General features: G+C 45.0%; 1 protein-coding gene across 1 annotated transcript in view; it reads right to left on the minus strand.

The window, feature by feature from the left end:
- LOC143292608 (metabotropic glycine receptor-like) overlaps positions 1 to 20,000 on the minus strand; it is a 113,189-nt gene that overhangs the window by 10,055 nt on the left and 83,134 nt on the right. Inside the window, exons 2-7 of the mRNA XM_076603063.1 lie at positions 10,929 to 11,049; positions 10,258 to 10,425; positions 9,739 to 9,909; positions 8,669 to 8,737; positions 8,209 to 8,318; positions 3,652 to 3,887 (exon numbers count right to left, since the gene is read on the minus strand). Of these exons, the coding sequence (XP_076459178.1) occupies positions 3,652 to 3,887; positions 8,209 to 8,318; positions 8,669 to 8,737; positions 9,739 to 9,909; positions 10,258 to 10,425; positions 10,929 to 11,049 (875 nt within the window). The remainder of the gene's footprint in view (positions 1 to 3,651; positions 3,888 to 8,208; positions 8,319 to 8,668; positions 8,738 to 9,738; positions 9,910 to 10,257; positions 10,426 to 10,928; positions 11,050 to 20,000) is intronic.

Here is a 20,000-nt window from a genome sequence, read left to right on the forward strand (position 1 = left end):
TATGCCTGCCCTCCCTTGCGCGCTTACACACGTTACACACACACACACACACACAAACACACACATACACACACATAAACACACACATACACACAAACGCAGACACACACACACACACACATACACACACACGAACAAACAGACAAACACACAAACGCACACACATATACACAGACGCAAACGCACATATATACATACATACATGCGCGTACTAGTGCACGCAAGCACCCCCCCCCCCCCCCCCCACACGCTCCCCCGCCCCCCCACACACAGAGCTTGGAATGGATAAAGAACAGTCACGTAGCTCTTGTGAAAGTAAGTACTTATGGCACCATTTCAACCAGGATTCTTAAGCACAAAACACACTCAAAATACGATCGCAAGTTGTTAGATTACACATTCTTCATCAGTGAAAACATGGAAAAAAACGCTCTGCAATTTCGCAATCAGTTGTTTATCAATGTGTTGTGTCCGCAAAATGGTCTAAGGCCAACCCTGCCCACCATGCACCTACCCCTCCGAAATCTTGTTCGAAAAATACGATTTTTCTTACTCGACACAAATATTGTCAGCCCGTCCAAAATGGACTGTCCGTATCTGCGGAAAGCACGGGTGAAAGCAGAAGGCATTACACCTCCGTTGGACTATCCCAAACAACAGGGAGGTCAGGTTGGCTCAGAGTGCGGTGTTGAGGCCGTTGCTAATGGATTCGTCCTACCAAGCAGACAAGAGTTAGCCCAGTAAACCTTCACCCAAATAGACTCTTCCTTCCTGTCACAGCGTAGGGAAGGTGGGTCAGTTCAGAAGGATTTCATTTCCACTGGACTGCCCCCCACAACGCTGGCTGACGGAAGGATGGACGATAATCGATCACACAGACTCTCTCTTCCTCTCTCTCTCTCCCTCCCTACCCCTCTCCCTGTGTGTATATCAACAGTCGCACACACACACACACACACACACACACACACACACACATACACACACACAACTTTCACCCTCATGGGCATCAGACAAATCTATATAACATTTATTTTTTTCTGTTTAAAGAAAGGAAGAGATATGATATAAAAGAAACGAACGAGTAATGAAGCAAGCTAGCTGTAACCACTGAACTGACGCTGAGTTCAAACCAACTCAAACCCAGAAGGAAACACATTCACAGCCAAACTATTGATTTTGACTGGCACAGAGAGAGAGAGAGAGAGAGAGAGAGAGAGGCGGGAGAGAGAGCGAGAGCGAGAGAGACAGAGACAGAGAGTCTCATTTCGCGCACACAGTAAAATTAGAATTACAAAAGAAAATCACGGCCTGACACAAAAATAGCTCTTACCTCAAAACGAGCGGTTTATTTTTAACATAGTGACGAGAGCGACAGTCACGAATTAGCCTTTGAACGAGCAAACAGCTACACGACTTAGACCACGGAAACTGAACTGGCTTCCTAACAGAGAAGGAAGCGCTTAACAGGACACAAATTGATTTCTGTATATAACACACCTCGTAAAAGATATAGAATGCCTGTACGTGCGCAAATGCGAAACGACCCGGTTGTGGAATATATGATTTTTTCGTGTTTAAAAAAATAAAGGTAGTACGGGTGCGTTGTTGCGCTGAAGCATCATGAGATCTTATTATAGTTTATACACTCACCCGTAAGCTATGCTTCACAACTATGGCACTTTTATTATGGTGCTATCGTCATTAAAGTGTGTGCAGGAACACCTGACGCACAAGATCTTCCGTGCACGAAATGGCTGTCCCATCATTCTGACACGTCCCATCATCACTCATCCAAAATGAGTCAACCATGGCATAACGGCACATAATCGCGCATAAAACGTTGAAAAACAGAAGGAGAGAAAAGACACAATCATTCACAGACGTAAACACACACACACACACACACACACACACACACACACACACAGGCAGACAAGGGCACGCACTCTCTCTCTCTCATACACATATGCACACACATGCACAAGTTGAAAGACAACCATTCGCTTACACAGACAGACAGACAGACAGGCAGACAGTCCGACAGACAGACAGACAGACAGACACACACACACACACAACTTCACTCAAGCTGATCTGAATTATTTTCATTTTGAGAAGGAACAAACAAACAAAAAACACACAAACAACAACAACAACAACAACAACAAAAAAAAAAAGAAAAAAAAGAGAGAGAGAGAGAGATAGAGACAAGACAAGACAAGACAAGACAATGGTTTATTTGTTAGGCCTCCGGCCCATAACAAAGGAGTGGGCCACTAACAAAAATATTACATAATGAATCAAATAGTGTGAATAATATATCAATGCGCATGTGACTTGCAAGCTCTCTCTCTCTCTCTCTCTCTCATTATCTCTCTCTCTCTCCTCTCCCTTCCCTCAAACACATGCACGCACGTATATACACACCCACATGCACGCTCGCGCGCTAAACACACAGATCCAGCGATCTGGGTAAAGTGAAATGCTGACAAGCTAACAAAACTGACAAAAAAATTAATTACAAATTGCAAGAATCGGAAAAAAAGGGGTATGGGGGGTTAGAGAGAGAGATAGAGAGAGAGAGAGAGAGAAGAGACGAGAATGCAAACAGACAGTCTGACAGTACGCTGGTGATGCCAACATGATATATGACATGACATCACACAGCATCACAACCACACCACATCATATCCACATTACGTAAACACACCAAACTAATCACGTCACGCCACACCATGCCACACCACACCAAACACCATCACATCTCACCACACCACTTAGCATCATACCACACCACACTACACCACACCACACCACACCACACCAAACACCATCACATCTCACCACACCACTTAGCATCATACCACACCACACTACACCATAGCACACCACACCATGCCACACCACACCAAACACCATCACATCTCACCACACCACTTAGCATCATACCACACCACACTACACCACACCACACCACACCACACACAACATGTTGTCCACCTGGGAAGAAGCGACCGACAGCAACCTTCAGGCGCTCATCCATACAAAACACACACACACACACACACACACACACACACACACACACACACACACACACACACACACACACAGAGGCAGACAGACAGACAAACAGATACACACACACACACATCTTCCAAAAATTATTATCAAACCCAGTTAGCTGATACTAGAAGACAAACGTGTGGGAATGTTTTAAAATTTGACAGTAACTGCTGCCGAAATTACAACAGCATGTATGAGTGATTCAATGTCTTGTTCTATATTTTAAAAATATATTTACGAACATTTTGTTTTGCTTTTTGTACGTGATGCATGAAACCTTGTATGCGTGTCTTATAAACCTTGTTAAGGTATAACTGACATTGATTCTGATTCTGATCCACACACACACACACACACACACACACACACACACACACACACCAATAACAAAACAACAACAACCAACCAACCAAGCACACACACACACACACACACACACACACACACACACACACACACACACACACACACACACAACCCCCTTCTCACCAATCTCGATGGTGTAGTCCCACCAGAGGGACTTACACACACACACACACACACACACACACACATACACACACACACACAATCCCCACTCACCAATCTCAATGGCGTAGTCCCACCAGAGGGACTTGCAGAGCACGTAGCTCAGACCGTCCTCAGTGACGGCGGTGTGGATGAGCTTGGTGCCCGAGGCCACATGGTCCATATTGACCGCTGTCCAGGCGGCCATGTAGCCCACCACCACCACCAAGATCAGGGCCAGCGACTTGAACAGATCCTTGTCCCGCACGTGCACCCGGTGGGCTTTGCGGGACTGGAACTCGGCCAGGATTCTGTTATGTGGAGAGAGGGGGGAGTGTAAAAATACTGATCAGCATGTATGATAGTCACTCGTGTTCGGCTATGATCATCAGAACACAGCAGAGGAGGCAACTGCTGTCCCGACTATCTGGGCTAGGATTGACTGTGGTGGAGAGTGTCTTGCCCAAGTTTCACACATCCCCACTCTCTCGGCCAAGAGTTTTTTTTAGGACAGTCGGCGTTGAGGATGGTTCCCAAAGGCCAACAAGGCTCCCGAGGCTGCAGCACTAAGGGCCAGTGCAAAATTTGCCTCCCAGTTTGAGAGTCATGGTCCTTCACAAAAGACTAAGCTGTAAATGATTTCCCATGGGAATGGAAAAATCATTGATGATACAAGGGAGAGAGTTTAAAAATGCTAACTGGTACATAGCAACATACATACATACTATGTTGCATAGCTACCACATATATAAACAACGATCAATAATTCTCTTTGAGCATGCACACTCCACTTGTTGATACAGCTAGCTATCGGCCGATGCTCTGGCTGATCTGTTGTTGTAATCTGCTAAAAGGTTCAGTTACGTACATTTTATTATTTGCAGAAGAAGACTTATTATTACCGACTGTTGCCGGCTGCCAGATTTGTTCTGGAGGATTGATTGTTGGTATAACAGACTTTCACATGTTAGAACGATTGGTTTGTACACTTGTCAGAAGGATTTCATTTCCCCTGGACTGCCCCCCCTCCACCCCTCCCCCCACCCCCCTCAAAAACCGCAATATTCGTCGGATCACATAGACTCTCTCTCTCAGTGTCACGCACTCTCCCCTTCTCTCTCTCTCTCTCTTGTTTACAAGAAGTTTAGAATCTTTAAAACATCGCAGGGGCCTGAACCATATATTGGGATGGAAATAAACAGATATGTAAAAAGTGCACTGACAAAATTTAGATTTGGTGTTTCAAATATTGCTGTTCACAGTTTCAGATACTGTAGTAGGAGTGAATATGTATATATGTGTCGATTGTGCAACCTGGGTAGGGAAGATGAATTGCATTTTTTGCTATGTTGCCCTGCTTTGAGTGACCTCAGACAAAGATTAATTCAACCTAAATATTATAAAGATCCCTGTGCTTTTAAATTTAATCTGCTCATGTCGTCAAAACATGAGCTTACCCAACAAAACTTGGCCATGTATTTATATGAGGCATTGAAGAGACTTCGAATTGTTATTTTGTGAATGTTGTTGAGTATTGTATTAGCTACTTTTGGTTGATTTGTGATGTTGGTTTATCGTGTCAAGTCATTTTCCTTTATTTATTTTCTTGTATGACCCCCTTCAGTAAGGGGCTTTGGCCTTAATCTGAATAAAACATCGTTATCGTTATCTCTCTTGTTTACAGTTTGTCTATTTTGCTTCGTCCTTTTTTAGGGCAAGGGTTGGATGTAAAAAGCAAAACAACAACAAGATGTGCCTTCCGTGTCTGTTGCCACACCATCTCCCTTTTGTTTATACTGTGCTTTTTTCGCTTTAATCACTCTTTCGGTGCGATGGTTGGATGCAAAAAAACAACATGTTCCTTGCCTATTTCCCTTTTCACATAAAGAATTTGTTTTGTTTATTACCCATTTAAATAAAGAAATTGTTTTGTCTTGTCTTGTAATGTCTATCTCTGTCCTGTATTGTCTTGTCTCTTTGTCTCGGTCTGTCATGCCTTCTTGTCTTGTTGTATTGTCTTGACTTGTTTTGTCTTGCCTTATCCTGTCCTGTATTGTCTTGTCTCTTTGTCTTTGGCCTGTTATGCTTCTTGCCTTGTTGTTTTGTCTTGACTTGTTTTGTCTTGTGTTGTCTTGTCATGTGTTATCTTGTCTATTATCCTGTCCTGACTGGCCCCTTGTGTTGCTGTCTTGTGTTGTCTTGTTTTCGTTTGTCTTGTCTTGTCTTGTCCTGTCATGTATTGTCTTGTCTCTTGTCCTGTTTTGTCTTGCTCCTTGTGTTGTTGTCTTGTCTTGTCTTGTATTCGTTTGTCTTGTCTTGCCCTGTCATGTATTGTCTTGTCTCTTGTCCTGTTTTGTCTTGCTCCTTGTGTTGTTGTCTTGTCTTGTTTTCGATTGTCTTGTCTTGCCCTGCCATGTATTGTCTTGTCTCTTGTCCTGTTTTGTCTTGCTCCTTGTGTTGTTGTCTTGTCTTGTCTTGTTTTCGTTTGTCTTGTCTTGTCCTGTCATGTATTGTCTTGTCTCTTGTCCTGTTTTGTCTTGCTCCTTGTGTTGTTGTCTTGTCTTGTTTTCGATTGTCTTGTCTTGCCCTGCCATGTATTGTCTTGCCCTGCCATGTATTGTCTTGTCTTGCCCTGCCATGTATTGTTTTGCCCTGTCATGTATTGTCTTGTCTTGCCCTGCCATGTATTGTTTTGCCCTGTCATGTATTGTCTTGTCTTGCCCTGTCATGGATTGTATTGTCTTGCCCTGTCATATATTGTCTTGTCTTGCCCTGTCATGGATTGTATTGTCTTGCCCTGTCATGTGTTGTCTTGTCTCTAGTCCTGTCCTGTCATGTATTGTCTTGTCTTGCCCTGCCATGTATTGTTTTGCCCTGTCATGTATTGTCTTGCCCTGTCATGGATTGTCTTGTCTTGCCCTGTCATATATTGTCTTGTCTTGCCCTGTCATGGATTGTATTGTCTTGCCCTGTCATGTGTTGTCTTGTCTCTAGTCCTGTCCTGTCATGGATTGTATTGTCTTGCTCTGTCATGTATTGTCCTGTCTTGCCATGTCGTGTATTGTCCTGTCTTGCCCTGTCGTGTATTGTCTTGTCTCTTGCCCTGTGCTGTATTGCCTCTTGTGTTGTTGTGTTGTCTTGGTTCCTCTTGTCCTGTCCTGTCTTGCCTCTCGTGTTGTTGTATTGTCTTGTCCTGTCATGTATTGTCTTATCTGTGGCTGCCTTCACCTCTACACTCCATCTCGCTCACTACGATCAGCTTCGGATCCACTCCACTTACACATACCCAGATTCAAACTCTCGACTGTTGGCCACCGTTCTTTCTCTGTCTCTGGACCTTGCAATTGGAATGAACTTCCTCTTTCGCTTCGTCAAGTCTCCACACTCAGCTCTTTCAAGTCTGGCCTTAAAACCCACCTCTTCCCAAAATCGCCTCCCTTCCCTGCCTCTTCCTTGTCTTTTTAGATTTTTTTTTTTTTTTTTTTTTTCAGTTTTAGAGTTATGCTTGCGTGAGAATGACTGGTGCGAAAGCGCTTTGATTTGTTTATGCACAAGATTTAGCGCTATATAAGTACCATTATTATTATTATTATTATTATCTCTAGTCTTGTCCTGTCATGTATTGTCTTGTCTGTAGTCCTGTCCTGTCGTGTATTGTCTTGTCTTGCCCTGTCATGGATTGTATTGTCTTGCCCTGTCATGTATTGTCTTGTCGTGTCCTGTATTGTTTTGCCTCTGGTCCTGTCCTGTCTTGTCCTGTCTTGCCCCTTGTGTTGTGTTGTGATGTCATGTATGATCTTGTCTCTTGTCCTGTCCTTTCCTGTCCTGTCCTGCCTTGTCATGATCCTTGGGTTGCTGTCTTGTCCTGTCCTGTCATGTATGATCTTGTCTCTTGTCCTGTCTTGTCTTGTTCTGTCTTGCCCCTTATGTTGCTGTCTTGTCGTGTTATCTTTCCCCTTGTCTTGTCTTGCCCTCTCATGTATTTTGTCTTTTGTCCTGTCCTGTCTTGCCCATTGTGTTGTTGTCTTGCCTTGTTTTTTTTGTCTTGTCTTGTCTTGTCATGTCTTGTCTTGTATCTTGTCCTGTCCTTTCCTGTCCTGTCTTGCCCCCTATGTTGTTATCTTGACTTGTTTTATCTCGTCTTGTCTTGCCCTGACATGTATTGTCTTGTCTTGTCCTATCATGTATCATCTTGTATCTTGTCATGTCGTGCGCCTTATATTGTCGTCATGTCTTGTTTTCTTTTATCTTGTCTTGCCCTGTCATGTATTGTCTTGTCTTGTCCTGTCCTGTATTGTCTTGTGTCTTGTCTTGTCCTGTCATGTGTCGTCTTGTGTCTTGTCCTGTCATGTATTGTCTTGTCTTGTCCTGTCATGTATTGTCTTGTCTTGTCCTGTCGTGTGTTGTCTTGCATTTTGTCCTGTCCAGCCCTGTCTTGCCCCTTGTGTTGTTGTCTTGTCTTGTTTCCTCCTGTCCTGTCCTGTCCTGTCCCTGTCCTATCCTGTCCTGTCCTGTCCTGTCCTGTCCTGTCCTGTCCTATCCTATCCTATCCTATCCTGTCCTATCCTGTCCTGTCCTGTCCTGTCCTGTCCTGTCCTGTCCTGTCCTGTCCTGTCCCTGTCCCTGCCTCACCTGTACGTTTTCAGCACCAGCGTCCCATACAGCATGGCGAAGCCCACCTCTCGGAACCAGGGCACCAGCAGACAGTTAATGGCTGTGGGCTCAAAGTACTGAATGATCACCTGCACACATGGTGGTAAGTAAGATGGTTGGTATTTTACTTAAAAAAGTTTAGAATGAAGAATTTTTTTTTTTTACTAGAAACCCCAGCATTTTTTGTGTGTGGGGTGAATGGGTAACCCAGGTGCTTGAGATATTGTGATTTGATGATGATGATGATGATGATGATCATTTTTATTATCATTATTATCATTACTCTACTGTAAAGTTAGAATGAAGAAATCTTAATGGAAAACCCAGTATTGTTATTTTCTAAATGGATAACACAGGTGCTTTTCCTTGATATTCTTCTTCTTCTTCTTATCATTGTCATCATCATCATTATTCTTATCATTATAAAGGCCAGACTCACCGTGGCATAGATAAGCAGCGCACCAAGGATGATCATCTCCAGCAACACCCAGACACTTGACCTCATCACCTGAAATCATGGGCGACACTCGTCACAGGTCACAGGTCACAAGTCACACACACGCACGCACCCACACGCACGCACACACACATGAGCACATAAAAGCGTGCGCGCTCGCACACGATACGAAGGCAAGCAGACGCATATCTATCTCCACGTATACAGATGCTAAACAATCTAATACACACGTACATTAAACAAAATAAATAAGTAGATAGATAAACATATGAATAAACGAATGGATTCATGAATAGATTAGCGAATAAAAGAATAAACAATTAAATACATGAATGAATTAAAAAATAAATAAATAATTGAATAAACGAATGAATAAACAGATAAATAGATAAATAAATAAACGAATAAATAGGTAAATAAACAAATAAATAAAAAACGCAAAGAGAGCAAACAAAACATTATCAACCGATCATCAGACAGGCAGACAGTCGAACAGTCCTCTCTCTCTCTCTCTTGATGATGATGGTGATTATTATTCGTAGTAGTAGCAGTAGATGTAGCAGTGTTAACAAAATTATTATTGTTGTGTCGTTGTCGTTAATGTTATTATTGTTATTGTTGACACAAGGACAGACTGGAAGACTGGGCGATGCTAAAATCTTTATCCTTGAGTAATGAAGTCTTTGAATCTTGAATCTTGAATCCCCCCCCCCTTCATCACCTCTGTTTTGTCTTTCACCCCCTCTCTCACCCATCCCCTCTCTTTCTCTACCCCCTCTCTCTTCTCTCGCCCTCCCTCTCTTCCCCTCTCTCTATCTTTCCACCGCCCTTATCCCTCATCCTTTCTTCTTCATCTTCTTCTCCGATCCAAAACAACAACAACAACAACACACACACACACACACACACACACACACACACACAGACCCCTCGGACCCCCGACCCCAACTAGACCCCAGTCTACCCAAACCTAATCCCTCCCCATCCCCACCCACACCCCTCCCCCGCCCCTCCAAACCAACCCAACTAAAACACAACACCCTGACCCTGACCTTGGTTTTCCTCAGGCGGATGATGACGAAGCCGATGACGAGGGCGATGGTCATGCAGAAGCTCTGGATGCCCAGGGGGATCCCCCTGATGAGCACGTGGAACTCCACGATGCACGGCTCGTCCCCCTCACACCGATCACACCCCTTGCGACACGGCAAGCACATGAAGTCCTGCACACGCACATACACGAAAATGTTGCCAATACACGCTACGGCCACACATACACACACACAGGCGCGCGCGCGCACGCACACATACACAAACAGGGGCGCACTGATTGACCTCCTTTTAAAGACACAGACACAGACACAGACAGACAGACAAAAGGAATACATACACACGAACACACACACATACACAGAAGCACACACACACACACACACACATACACACAGAGGGGCACTGACTGACCTCTTCTTAAAGACACAGACAGACACAAAGAATACACACACACACACACACACACACACACACACACACACACACACACACTACACACACAGGACTGACTGACTGACCTCCGTGTAGTTGAGAGAGCTGTTCTTGACCATGTCCAGGTAGGCCAATTCCACGTCCCTGCCCTGAAAGCTGCGGTTGGTGGCGTTGCGGTCAGGGAAGTAGAACTGCGGTTTGCACACACACTCGTAGCTCCCCCACCGTAACCCCTGGCCCGGCGTGTGCTGGCACTGTCGGCAAAAAGTATAGATACTTACATGTATACATACATGTATGATAGTGAGTCGTGTGCGACTATGACCATCAGAACAGCAGAGGAGGCAACTGCTGCCCCGACTAACAGCAGAGGAGGCAACTGCTTCCCCGACTATCTGGGCTAGAATTTGATTATCGTGGAGAGTGTCTTGCCCACGTTACATCCCAACTTTCTCGGTCGAGAGGGCTTTAGGACAGTCGGCTTTGGGACGACTCCCAAGGGCCACCTAGCCCCCAAGGCTGCAGCACTAAGAGCCAGTGCACTTTTGCCATCTGGTTTGAGGTCAAATCCCTTCACAAAAGACTAAGCTGTAAATGATTTCCCTTTGCGATGGAGGAACCATTGATAACACAGCTCTCGCTTTGCTGCTGGCCCAACAATGTATACATACATAGATACATATATATTTACACACACACACACACACACACACACACACACACACACACACACACACACACACACACACACACACACCTTGGTGCTCTCCTGCCTGCAGCGGTGGGTGCCGGCGAACAATGTGGGCGTGGTGCTGTCCTCCTGATCACACTGGTTGACCTCCAGGGACGAGAGATCCAGGGCCACCATCACCTCCCCTCTGGAACAAGGCAACACACAACAGGTCAGGTAACAACAGGTACAGTAGAGACTGTCTTGCTCAAGTTACATCCCAACTCTCTTGTCTAAAGTTAGAGAACCTGCAAAACAACGTAAACGGGCCACCATCACCTACCCTCTGTAACAAGGCATCACAACATACAACAGGTAAAGAACAGGTACAGCAACAGAAGCAACTGCTCAGCTTAAAAGTTGATTATAGTGGAGAGTGTCTTGCTCAAGTTAGATGTCCACTCTCTCGGCTAAAGTAAGAGAACCTGCAAAACAACGTACACGGGCCACCTGTCACCTCCCCTCTGGTAGAAGACAACACGCATCAGGTAAAGGCGACAGGTAAGAACATCAGACACATGGGTATGGGGTGGGGGTGGGGGTAGGGGCACATCTCCCCTCTAGAACGGGGCAACACACACAAAGTGAAGTTACTCAAGGATGCGTCACAGCGTTCGGACAAATCCATATACTCTACACTACATCTGCCAAAGCAGATACCTGACCAGCAGCGTTACCCAACGCGCTTAGTCAGGCTATCACAAAGTGAAGACTACAGGTAAGAACAGACACATGGGTAAGGAGGGCACACCTCTCCTCTGGAACGAGGCATTATACAACATGCAAAGACTACAGGTAAGAACACCGGAACATGGGTAAGGTATCGCACAACAGGTAAAGGCTACAGGAAGAGGATCATAAACAACGTAGGGGCAGAGAGGCGTCTGCTTAACACACACACTGTCTTTGCTTTGTCTCGCTCGGTCTTTCTTTGTCCTTGACTAATAAACAAAGAACGCCTATTATCAATCATTAAAACGAAAGACAAGGTACACATTGTGTATTTCAATACAAATATTCAAAAGGCCCTGGAGAAAAAAAAAAACACACCAAAAAACTGCCATGTGCTTGGTTCAGCACTGTACCCCACCATTGATCAGTTTTCCGTGGAAGTACCTACACAAATAGGGGTGGAGGGGGGAACGCAGACACATTCTGATAGAGAGGTAGGCAGGATATCTCTTGTATTACTCCATGCAGTTAACGCTAACTCCTGCTCTGATGAAAGCTTAAGTTACCGCGAAAAGAAATCAAAGAAATATTCTATCATCGTATTCCTCCAGTAATCATATCCACACTATAAGACTGAAACATCATATATCCATTAGGATGGAGTGATATTTGTGATGTCTTTTAACCTGAAAATGCTGGCGAGGCACCGCTTTCCGAAGCCTTTTGAAGCGTGTTTCTCTGAAATTGTTAAGTACATCCTGTTTTTTTCCCATGCCAATTACTTTGTAAATGTCTCTAATGAGAGTGACTTCTTGAAGATGATAGACGGCCACTACTTTATCGAAATTTATGATCTGCATTAATTACGTTTACGCTGCCTACCTTTTAGACGTATTCTGTGTGTGTTGAAAAGGTTTTGATGCTTGTTACTCTGCATATGGTTATGACTTGAGTGAGTTATTACTTGAGTGAAGTTTTTGACGCTTATTATTACATAGATAGTTGTGTGCTGCACAACTTGCGATGAAAGGTTGTTGCTACGTTTTGCTCGTAAGATGTTTACGGTTTCCATGACGGCAAATGAGGCATGAACGTTGAATGTTAAACAGCACACAAGTACAGTGATTTACCCGAGCGAAAGCTGTACACAAGCGCCAAACAGCAGTGGTTTGAAGTTGTGTTCTTACATACTTGATCGATGTTCTGTAATGTTTGTTAGGGCGTGTGTATTTGTTGTGCATTTTCCGTATTTTTTTAATAATCATATTTATTCATTCTTGTTTTTTTATTTATCTTTTTTTTTATACTGAAATCTGAGGTCCAAATAAATACAATTTTTGGTCACAGTTTCTTACTATGTCGACGTTTCTGTTTCTGTTAAAAAAAATGCCCAATATTTTGTCCTGCAGGGTTCTGTATATTTTGCATATCATTGTTTTGTTACGATGGAGATGTTTGTGATCCTTGTTACCAAGCTGGTACTGTTGATGTCTGTTTCAGAGCTGGTATTTTTTTTTTGTCCGTTACTATGTTTCTCAGCAGGCATCATCTGCAAAGTGGCCGTATTGAAATCTACCACAATGTCTACATGTTTCTATCGCTGTCACTATGTAGGTATACTGGTGTCTTTTTCGTTGAAGGGTTTTCATGTCACATCGTGTCGAATCGTAGTGCAATGTAGTGCAGTGCACTTACTGCAGTGTATTGTATTGTTTTGCATTGTAGTGTAGTAAAGTGTGGTGCAGAGTTCGTAACCTTGCAAACACTATCACCAAAAGCCACGTTCTGGCCATAATAATAATTAACACACACACGCACACACACACACACACACACACACACACACACACACACACACACACACACACACACACACACATACACACAACTATGTCTTTGTCAAGATCCTGCACTCACGTGCACGCACTCACAATTTATTGCTTATTCCCGTTTCTTGTCTTTAGTATTTAAAGTTCATAAATCATTTGATGGATTTTACGACAAAAGGATTAAGTCACACACACACACACACACACACACACACACACACACACACACACACACACTAACTGCCCCCCCTCCCCCCCCAACAACAACAACAACAACAAAACATGCGTTCATATCCCCAAACCTCAGCAACCAATAATTAGCAGTGTATGAGGCAAGCAATGAGAAGAAGTAGTGAGGGCGTGAGAAGGAATGCCGCTGGTTGAAGCGGGTCTCAACAATTCTTCCCTTATGCACCGTATGATGAAAGCCAAGAAGGGAAGGCACGGATAATAATAAAAAAACGTTTCACCGGTGTGGAAGACAGGAAAACAACCCCAATGGTCAGGCGGACAGACCTACACTAAGGCAGACAGACAAGACGGACAGACCGACAGACAGGTAGGGTAGGAAGGTTGTTAGGGAGGTAAGAAGGCAGCTAGGTAGGTAGGCAAACCGAGGAGGCTGCTTAATTGCAAGTCATGCAAAGAAAACAAGGTGGTGGGATGGGGGAGAGAGAGGGTGTTCGTGTGGGTCACGGTGGTGGTGGTGGTGGTGGTGGAGTGTACGGTGGAGTGGGGGTTGGGGGTGGGGGGTGGGGGGGAAAGGGGGGGATTCAGGGAAGGGGGAGTAACCATGTGGGTCTTCTTCAGTAAAGGCCCTTATGCTCCGTACACAGGTAAGTTAAGAGATTATCTCCCTTCTGCTCTGGTCTGGTCTGGTCTGGTCTGGCAGAGGTCTCGTTAAAAGCACGGGTGTTTATTTTCTTGGCAAGGAGTGTCTTCTGTAACTACAGGGCCTGCAGGGATGGGTAGGATGATGATGCTGGTGTGTGTGTGTGTGTGTGTGTGTGTGTGTGTGTATGTGTGTATGCGAGGGGGCGGGGGGGGTAAGGGGTGTGTGTCTGTGAGTGTGTGTGTGCGTGTGTGAGTGTGTGTGCATTGCTCTGGATTCCCGTCTGTAAACGAGTTTCTGGCTGGGTGCTGGTGGTAAAGTGTTGGGGGTCGAGAACAAGTGTGTGTGTGTGTGTGTGTGTGTGTGTGAGGAAATGGTTATGTCCTACTTGTGCAAGCTTTTGTGTGCTCATACGTACACACACACACACACACACACACACACACACACACACACACACACACAGTTCTCTTAACTTACACACACACGCAAATACCCCCCCCCCCCACACACACACACAACACACACACAAACACACACACACAGATAAATCATAGGACGCAAGGGAACTAATTTGAATTACTTCACGTCGAGGGGAGATCACTTCCCCGTACACTCTGGCTGTTACATTCTGTCTGGAAAAAGGGGCCACAGCCACTGCACATGTCAGTCTTGATCCAATAATGCTGTGTTAACCGAGTCAGTCCGTTCATTACCGCCCCATCATCCCTCTCTTTCTCTATGTGTGCGTGCATGCATACGTTCTTCAGTGCCCCACTCCCGTTCCTCACCCCCCCGCGCGCGCGTGTCCGAATGTGTGTGCGTGTACATGTGCAGTGTGAGCATATGTAGAACCTGTGTGAATGTTCACAGTTTTACATAGGTCGAGAGTTGTTTTTTGAGTGTTTTGTTTTTGCTGAGAGTTGTGTGTGTGTGTGTGTGTGTGTGTGTGTGTGTGTGTGTGTGTGTGTGAGAGAGAGAGAGAGAGAGAGAGAGAGAGAGAGAGAGACTGAAGACTGATACCTAAAAAAAGGACACGCACACAACACACAAACACAAGAAAAACAACAGGGGCTGCAGTGCACACACACACACATACACATACACGCGCGCGCGCACATGCACAGACTAACACACACACACACACACACACAACAAAGCAGAAAGAAACCCGCAGCACCTGAAGAAGGAAAGGAGAGGCGAACTATCATGATCCCAGGTGTGGCCAATACCATGCCTCAGTAAGAGAACAAACGAGGTGTGACCAGCGCCAGTGGTCACTGGTTACACGATTGTCACAGACCTGTGAACATCCAACCCCACTTCCCTGCTGGGTCCTGCCCGCCGCTAGCATTACTCACCTCTCTCCTTAGGAGAAAGGTGGACCGGTGGCCTAGTGGTTAATACTGACGCTCGACAAGACTGTTGATGAACAGCGTTTTGACAATTATTTTTACCCAGAAATTGAAGAATTTGTGACAAAATGTCCGACAAAATAATATTGCTGACGTGTTTCATTGACGGGCGCAATAGCCGATTGGTTAAAGCGTTAGACCTTCAATCTGATGGTCCTGGGTTCGAATCTCGGTACCGGCGCCTGGTGGGAAAAGGGTGGAGATTTTTCCGATCTCCTTGGTCAACATATGTGCAGACCTGCTAGCGCCTGAACCCCTTTCTTGTGAAAACGCACGCAGAAGATTGAATATGCACGTTAAAGATCCTGTATTCTTTGTCAGCGTTCGGTGGGCTATGGAAACAAGAACATACCCAGCATGCTCATCCCTGAAAATGGAGTATGGCTGCATACATGGCGGGGTAAATAAGCATAACAGTCAAACATGTAAAATGTTACATGTCTGTCTGAGTGTGTTTAAGTGCGTGCCTGAAACGTGATTGAAAGACACAGGAACGAATGATAAACGCCCAAAAGCAGCCGTCAGTCGGCTCTACCCAGGAAAGCAGTCTGTTGTGCAAATGACTCCGTGTTTGCAAAGCGCTTTGGGCTTGGTCTCCGACAAAGGAATTGCGTTCTATAAAGTATCCATATCATCATCATCAATGAAATGCAGGAATTTGTGATAAATGTTCCACAAATGATATTACTGACGAGTTTCATTATCAGTTTCTGTGTCCTTTTTTTTGATAGCACCAGAAAAAAAAGTTTACCTACACGTTACAGAACTCGACCCGACCACACTCCATTAGGATCCACTAACTATTTTCTGAAAAAATTCAGAAAATAATTTTATTTAAAACTTAAAGCATTCGTTTCGACGATACGTGTCCTCTCGCTCTCTCTCTCTCCCTCACACAGACACACACACACACACACACACACACACACACAACCGAAAGGTTAGGGAGAAGCGAAATGTCAGAGTTTCAGGAATGATGACAAAGTTTGAACTGCAGTGCAAAGACAGAAACGTTCAACAACTGCACGGACACAGAACACGGGGGCTACGTGTGAGTATGATTGCGTGTGCGCGCGGTCTGTGAACGCACGTAGGTAATGTGTGGGATTGTGTATGCTATCATGTTTGAGAACTTGTGTGCTTGTAAACTCTCTCTCTCTCTCTGTGAACACACGTAGGTAATGTGTATGATTGTGTATGCTGTCATGTTTGAGAGCTGGTTTGCTTGTAAGCTGTGTGTGTGTGTGTGTGTGTGTGTGTGTGTGTTCGAGCATGCGTGCGTGCGTGTGTACATGAGTGCATGCGTGCGTTCGTGTGTCTGTATGTGTGTACGTGCGTGCGTGCGAATATGTGCGTGTTTGTGCGTGTTCACATTCACTCACGCACGTATTGTTTCCATCCATTCTGTTATCAACCTATCTATCTATATACTTTGAATGCTGCCTTGTGCTCCCTTTCCCACCTTCCTCCACCCCCATCACAGTTTCACTTTCTCTCTTAAGCTAATACAAAGAATAGAATCGTGACATAGAACTCTGGAGACAAACAACAACAAAACTAGAAAACAAAAACAACAAAACAAAACCCATAGACTTGCGACTATCTATCTACCTTTCAAACAACATTCCCTCTAACAGTTTGACGAAGTTAATGTAATTGCTAAATCGTGGTTCTTATACAAATCTTGGATATTAAAAAGAGAGATGAAAGAGATGGATTGACAGGTGACACACACACACACACACACACACACACACACACACACACAGATTGGGACAGAAATACAGGATGTGACAGAGAGATGGACTCAATGAGACGCGGGGGAGTAAATAAGAACGGCGGAAACAAATCCAAGCGTGGGAGGGAGCCGGGTGGCTATTCCAGACATCGAACATACCCCTCCCCTTTCCCTTGCCACCAGACATCGGGTCCGCACGCGCTTGGCTGTCGTCAGCACTCCCCTCCCACCCTTTCTTCATCTGCTCCCACTAACCCCCACCCCCATCCCTCCGATCTCGCCCCTCCGTCCACTCTTTTCCTTCACCCACCCTCTTCTTTAAGAACCCTTCTTTGTCGCCTGGAACCTGCTTTCTCAGCTTCTTATGTCGTTTGGGGGAAGAAGATTCCAAAAGTCCTATCTCTTTCTTTCGTTTCCTTTACTTTATTTTAACCCAACACAGACTTCCCATCTTTATAAAAAAAAAAATCTATCGAAAAATTGCTAGAATAAAAAGTAAATACGTAAATAAAATAAAATAGAATGGCATATGACCAGAGTGGCCAGACTGAAAACGAACAAGAAAACTGAAAGCCGGCTTAGAGGCTTCAATGAAGGACGGTGTCTCCGTCGAATCCTCAGAAATCACCAGAGAACAGCATGTCACCAACAAAGAAATGCACATATGCACACAGCCATCAACAACATCGTGGATGAAGTGAAACAGAGACGCTGGAGATGGCTGGGCCACTACTTCCTTTGCAGTGAATGAGTAAAATCAGGCATCCTCTCCACACTGCCCTCAGATGGACGCCCCCGCACCCCCAGGTAAGGGAATATAGAAAGAGAAGCAGAGAAGCAGGCCACTGGGCACATGAAAGACTGGAAGAGGAGATGATGAAAACAGCAGGCAAACCTGGAGCCATATCAGCTGGCTCGCTCAAGACTGAAACGACTGGAGAAGATTCCTTGGCGCCTCATGCTCCAGCCAGAGCGAAGAGGACCAAGTACGTAAAGTAAAGATGGTGTGAGATAGATAGATAGATAGATAGAGAGAGAGTGAGAGAGAGAGAGAGAGAGAGAGAGAGAGAGAGATGGAAGAGAGGGGAATTGGAGGGGTGGGTGAGGTGGTAGGATGGGTGTTGGGGGGAGGGGAAGACATAAAGATGCACGTGCTACCGTAATAAATTGCACGAGTGAGTGCAGGTGCACGTGAAACTTGATTGATATATCTTTGTGTGTGTGTGTGTGTGTGTGTGTGTGTGTGCGCGTGCTCACAGGCTATACTTCAGGAATTCGAGACCCATTATTCTGGTAAAAATGGAGACCCCTCTCCTTTTTTCTTCTCGTCCATTCGGGTCACAGTTTTGTGATTAAGTTCAAGGTGTAGGCGTATCTCCGTTATTTGAGGCAGGATGTGGTTAAATCGCGTTTTTGTCTGGGTCAAAAAGGACGCGTGTGTCATCATAATTAACATGAGGGAATACGCGCACCGGCACATCAATTTCGTCACAGGGAATAACTATATCATGTACTCATTAGGTTCAAGCGTAGGTGCGTATCAGAACTATTTTGTTCACAGTTCACAGGGCAAGTGCGCCTTTGTGTTATGTGGGTCACATGCAGGTGTGTCAGCATTATTTAGGTCACAGGGCAAGTGTGTCTTTGTGTTATGTGGGTCACATGCAGGTGTGTTAGCATTATTTAGGTCACAGGGCAAGTGTGTCTTTGTGTTATGTGTGTCACATGCTGGTGTGCTAGCATTATTTAGGTCACAGGAAAAGCATATCTTGATGCCATTTCGTTACAAGGACAGGCTTGTCTTTGAATTATTTATGCCACGGGGAAGGACCGTGTTATTAAGGTCACTGGACAGAACTGTCTCATTATTAAGTTCACACTGAGTACTACTGAGGTCACATAGCAGGATTGTCTTGTATTATTGAGGTCAGAGGTCAAGCATATCTTATTTAGGTCACAGGGCAAGTGTGTCTTGGCACTGTTTTGAAGAAAGGGCAGAAATGCCCATGTATTATTAAGGTTGCAGAGCCGGTGTGTCTCAGGAAAATCTAGCTCACAGCGCAGGTGTTCCTAGGTCTTATTCCCTTCACTGGGAGTGCGTGTCTTAGTATTAAATAGGTCACATGACAGGTGTGACTCGTTATCTGCGTTCAGTGCAAAATGTCACATCGTGGAGGCGTTTCACATTAACCAGATTCAATCACGGAGCATTATGTTATATGTAGGTCACAGACAATGCACGTCACATCAACCAATCCAATTAGGTGTCATATTAGGTGTCCAGTTTGGGGTTAATGTAGGTGCGTCATCTAATCAGGTCACAGAACACCTTTCGTGGTGGGAGGGGTAGAATGTGATGGAACGGGGAACAAATATGTGGGAGGTGGGAGGAGGAGGGGGGGGTGGGGGGGAGGGATCGGGTGCGGTTCATAACGACTGAAAAATAAGGGAAACGAATCTGACAAGAAACATTAACCGTCATGACTGTTAGCTGGATTTCATCCGATGTTTGAGCCATCTGTGTCTGTCCCCCTTCTCTCCTCTCTCTCTCTCTCTTTGTTTCTCTTTCTGTCGTTTTTGTTGGTTGGTCGGCAAGCTGGTAAGCCAAAAATG

This window comes from Babylonia areolata, chromosome 18 (assembly GCF_041734735.1).
Source record: "Babylonia areolata isolate BAREFJ2019XMU chromosome 18, ASM4173473v1, whole genome shotgun sequence".
Lineage (NCBI taxonomy): Eukaryota > Metazoa > Mollusca > Gastropoda > Neogastropoda > Buccinidae > Babylonia > Babylonia areolata.